We start from the raw sequence: 5,235 nt of genomic DNA on the forward strand, positions 1-5,235 counted from the left end.
GCCTCTCGCCCGAAACGTTAGCTGGAGATAGGCACCAGCAACCCTCCCGACCCCACTGAGGGACAAGGGTGAAAGAAAATGGATGGATGGATGGATAAATAAAATAAATTCTTCTTTACAAAAATTGTTTCCTACCTGTTTTTTTATGCCTTTAGAAAATAAAATAAAAAATTGGAAAAAAAAAAATCCTGACACAAAGGGTCATAATTCATGCATGAAAGGGTTAACTTCTGAGCAGGATGGAGGCTGCCTGTTATTTATATAAAAGTGAGCGGCAGTGAGGCCCCTCCCTGCTGTCCGGCCCTGGGGACAGGTCTGAGGATCCTTACCAGCCCCTCCTCCCCGGGTCGCAGCGAGGTAACGGCCAGGTCATTGCCGCTCTCGTCAAAGGCGTTGATGTCGATTCCCCAGTTGGTGTGGGGCTGCTTGAACCAGTTCTGCAGCACATGCTTGAAGTCGATGCTCTGCCAGTGGCCGGCCCTGGAGTTGAGCTCTATCTTCAGGGAGCGGATGCGGATGTGGCGGCTGCCCTGCTCCGTGACGGGCTTCAGTCGCAGAATCTGCAGGTAGACGGTGGAGGTCTGCTGCAGCGGCCGGAGATACACCCACAGCTGAGCCTTCAGCACCTTGGTGAACATCAGCTTGGGGCTGAACTTGAAGAAGCAGCAGCTGGGCTTCCCGTTCACCTGCACCAGGGGCTCCGCTGCCAAAACGAGAGAGAGACCTGGTTTTAATTGGCAAACTATGATGAAACACTCAAAGTGTAAATTATTATCAAATGGGGCTTGTACAATATCTAATAAAAGCTGATCAGGAGTTATTATTTGGATAATAGGAATCATCATCCATGTAATCTGGCATAGAAAGTTAACCCAGGCTGTTTGCAAACACAAGGGGAGCGTTGATCAGGAAGTCAGCCGAGAGGCGGATGGTGACTCTGGAGGAGCTGCAGAGATTCACAGTTCAGCTGGATCACTATTAGTTCTGCATTTCACTAATTTTAACTTTGTGGAAAACCAGAAAAAGTAATCGTCACCATGCTGGGAACAAAGCAAACATGTGAGGCCGAGTTTAAACTCCTAAGTCTCCATGAATAATGGCATGTCTGTCGGAAAGCTAACACTGCTTTTAATTTAACTCCATCCTCTCAGTGGAACCTCCTCCATGCTTTGGATTTGCTTTTCCTCTGCAGGGACAGGGAGGCTTTTCAACTTTGTTTGAAAATGGAATGAAATGCAGAAAAACTGTTGGTAGGAGCAGCAGAAAACCTGAGACTGTAAGGTTTACCTTTCAGTAGAACAACAGCCCTTAACATGCAGCCAGAGCTGCAGTGTTTTGATCAAAATATGGTCCAGTCAAAGTCCAGACCTGTATCACATTCAGAATCTGCAGCAAGACTTAAAAATTGATGTTTACATATTGTCTCCACATAATCTAAGTCAGCTTAAGTCACTTTGAAAAGGAGAATGGGTAATAATATTCGTCTCTGGATGTGCAAATCAGAAAATAAACACTTTACTCACTTTTTTCTATTTTTTCTTCACAATAGTTCATTGTTTGGCCAAACAGTGCAAAGCAGTACATCATTATGCAACCCAAAACAGCAGAATCCATCCACCCATTTTCTACATTAACCAGTCCATCACAGGACGATAACCAGGGATAAAAAACATCCACACACATAAAACAAATTAGACTTGCAACTAATTCACAACTAACCAGCTTTCATGTTCCCGTAGTGTGAAAGAAAACCGGAGACCATAAAGATATTAAAAACATGGAAACTCCTGCACAGCTGTCTGAGCGACATCCTCCTCTATAAAACTCTGCAGGAACCGTTAACAACGTTGTACGATGCGTTTTTCCCACTGTAGTAGTGTATCTGCTTTTCACTTATAAATGATAAACACAATGCAACCACGAGATCCTCCTCAATAACTGGAACCAACGACAAGATGTGCAAAAAAACCCAGCAATAAAATAAACTATTTTTTGTTAAGCTAGCTTCATTTCACAACGAAATAATCAAGAAATGCAACACAATATTCATCCAGACGGGTTAAAGTCGCATGTTAAAAAATATCAATACAAATATGTTTGTACTTCACGTTTGACTTTTTAAGTTGATTAGAACATGTATGATCTCTTTATCAGTATTTCATAACTTTTCCAGGGCAAAACTGTAATGCAACTCCAGGGTACATTTTGCTCAGTCACTCTTAAAAAATGCAAACGACAAGAACACTTGTTATTAAATTGAAGCCGATGTGTGCAAATCTTAAAATGCTGAGTTGTAACAGTAAGAATTTTTTTTATTTTTACCCAAGCTACAACCAGAGAAATAATTAGAGGTTAAAAACAAATGAAGCAGCGATTTAGTTCCTGTGCTTCCGGTGAGCTGAAAAGGTTTTGTGGACGATTTCATCATCCTATTTTCTGTTTTACTTAAATGCAACAAGTGTGAGATTTCAATCACTAAGAGCAAACAAAAAAAGGAAAAGTATTCGTTTTTGCAGGTTGATATTGTAAAACAGTAATGTATATTATTGAGAATACTATTTATATAAAACGCTATGCAGTATTTTGTCATTTTGCTCACTGGCTGCTGCGTCACAAGTGCACACTGCCTTGTATTTTGGCCCGTTCAGTCGGGGAACATTTGTGATTACTTGAAGGTTGGAAAACAACCATTTGCATATTAAAACAAGAATCAGTAATGGTGGCCAGTGGCCAGATGGTAACCTTCGATTCCCCTGGGTCAGCACTAATGAAATGGACTACCCTGAAATTACATCAAGCAGAAATAAAACATCTTAAGTTTTTTTTTTTTTTTACCATTTTTTCCCCTCCAGTGCCTGCCTTTTGTTGGAAATTAATTAAGGGTGTGAATTAAGAGTTATGCTGGCGGACACTTGAAGTTCACAGATTTATTCCTGTCATGATCCGCGGCTGTGATTTGTGTCAGATCTGCATATGGTTCATTTACATAGACCTCAATCTGATCTAATGTTATCCATCCGTTGAATTCAGACATTCATTTCCATGTAAAGTGTTCGTTTATTTAGGGAAATGTATTCTGTATCTATCTGGTATAATAATGTGGCAACACAGTACAATGGTCTTCTTCTTCTTCGTGTGAGAAGAGGGTGAGTGGAGAGTGGAAGAAGAGCGAAAGAGAGAGCAATTGTATTTCTACATCTTTGACTTTTTTCTTACTGTTTTTTCACTTGGTGTTTATGTTAATTGTTTAGTTGAGATTTTGTGTTAGTTTTGTCACGTTTTTAGGGGTTTTTGTTTGGGTTCGGGTGTGGCCGTCAGGCGTACCTGGCTGGCCGGCGTCTAACGACGCCATGGTGGTTGGTGGTGGTGGGGCTTTCTCCACGCTGACACGGAAGAACGGCGTCAAGGTGGGCGTTCTCCGTGTAGCGTGGAGGAAGTTTGTTTGGCTGTGGGAGAGGTGATTGGACATGGGTCCATAAGGTCTGCGGCTCGCATGAACGGAGCTGTAGTTTTGTTTGTTGAAAAAGAGGAGCAGGCTCAAAAGCTGGTGGAGGTAGGCGTTGCTGTCAACGGCCTGCTTTTACAAGTTTCACCGCTCACTTTACCTTCAACTAGGGTAGCATTATCAAACGTGCCCCCGTTCATTAGTGACGAGTTCTTGATTAGAGAGCTGTCTCGGCACGGTAAGGTGGTGTCACCAATCAGAAAGGTTACGTCAGGGTGTAAATTACCTTTACTGAGGCATGTTGTCTCTCACAGGAGGCAACTGTTTATGTTGTTGAACAGACGCGACGAGGAACTTAACCTGCGTTTTCATGTTAGATTAGATAACTTTGACTATGTGCTTTTCGCAACATCTGCTAGCATGAAATGTTTTGGTTGCGGTCAGGAGGGGCACATTGTAAAAATGTGTCCCGACAGGGCTGGCCCGGCCCCGCCAAGTACGGCGAAGTGAGCAGGAAGAGGCCTGGTGAAGCTGCGGCGGGAGAACCCGCGGTGGTGGTGGAGGGGCCCGCTGTCATGGTGGTGGAACCAGCGGTGGTGGCGGAAGAGTCAGCTACTGGAGAACTGACAGAAGGTATTGTTGAGGGTTCAGTAGTGGACGGTGAGGAAACTGTGAAAATGAGTGTATGTGTGAGAATGGATGGAAGCGCAGTGTTGTGTGGTGATGGGGTGAATGGTGGTGGTGATGGGGCGAATGGTGGTGGTGAGGGTGAAAGTGAAGTGGTAGAGAGGGATGGTGTGCAGGGAGAGCAGCAGGTGGAGGTGAGGGGCGATGAGGAGCAATTGGGGTGTGGAGATCAGGGAGGGAAAGGAGAGGTGCAGGTGGAGGGACAGAACAGTGCAGAGTTGTTTTTTGGAGCTGGAGTGGCAGGAGAGACGGGTGAAACAGAGGAGGCAATGGAACTGGAGGCTTCAGCCCCGTTAAAGAGGCGAAGTAAAAGGAGGAATGTGGTGACTGCTGTACAGTGCCAGCAAGCAGGCCTGCAAGCTGGCTGCAGAGAGGAAGGAGGTGTCGGACAGCAGCGACAATGAGAGCTGGTTCTCTGACAGCAGTGAAATATCTGTCACACAAATGAGTTGCAAAGCACCTAGATACCCTGTAGAGTCTTTTAGAACTTTTTTTAAAAGAAACTAAAGAATTCAGAGGAATAAAAATTGAAAGTTATTTTCCTGATTTAAAATAATTTTATTTCTCAGCAAGGTATCACATCAGGAACAAAGAGGTATCAGGTTTTGCAGACAGAGACGTCTATAGATTAAAGATTGACTAAAGTTAGAAAACAACTTTGATTTAAATGATGCACTGTAGCATTTTATTATTTTTTATAGTCCTTTGGTATTTCGTTTTTAGCTTCTTACCCAATATGGATTCTTTTAAAATAGCATCTTTGAATCTTAACGGGGCGAGGGAGGCTGGAAAACGAGCTTTGATTTATCAGATGTTGAACCAAAAGAAAATCGATGTAATTTACCTGCAAGAAACGCACAGCGATAAACTAATGGAGACAGACTAGGGCAGAGAGTGGAAGGGAGAGGTCCTTTTAAGTCACGGCACCTCCCAGAGTGCAGGCAGTGGCGCAAAAAGTGGGTATGCAGGGTATGCAACGCATAGGGGCGCAGCACCAGAGGGGGCTCCAAAACCCCGTCTGGAGGGGGTGGCGCGCCGATGATGTTTTCCCGTACATTTCTGCGCGCCTTACGCTCCTTCACATCGCGCACATAACGAGGTAA

The 5,235-nt window shown here is 44.0% G+C and overlaps 1 protein-coding gene across 2 annotated transcripts in view; it reads right to left on the bottom strand.

The window, feature by feature from the left end:
- Nucleotides 1–5,235, bottom strand: part of LOC103465311 (growth/differentiation factor 11) — a 37,238-nt gene that overhangs the window by 10,570 nt on the left and 21,433 nt on the right. For both annotated transcript variants that reach the window (XM_008409998.2, XM_008409999.2), the window contains exon 2: nt 330–703. In XM_008409998.2, coding sequence (XP_008408220.1) covers nt 330–703 — 374 coding nt within the window. The remainder of the gene's footprint in view (nt 1–329; nt 704–5,235) is intronic.

Source organism: Poecilia reticulata, linkage group LG5 (genome assembly GCF_000633615.1).
Source record: "Poecilia reticulata strain Guanapo linkage group LG5, Guppy_female_1.0+MT, whole genome shotgun sequence".
In the NCBI taxonomy this organism is placed as follows: Eukaryota; Metazoa; Chordata; class Actinopteri; order Cyprinodontiformes; family Poeciliidae; genus Poecilia; species Poecilia reticulata.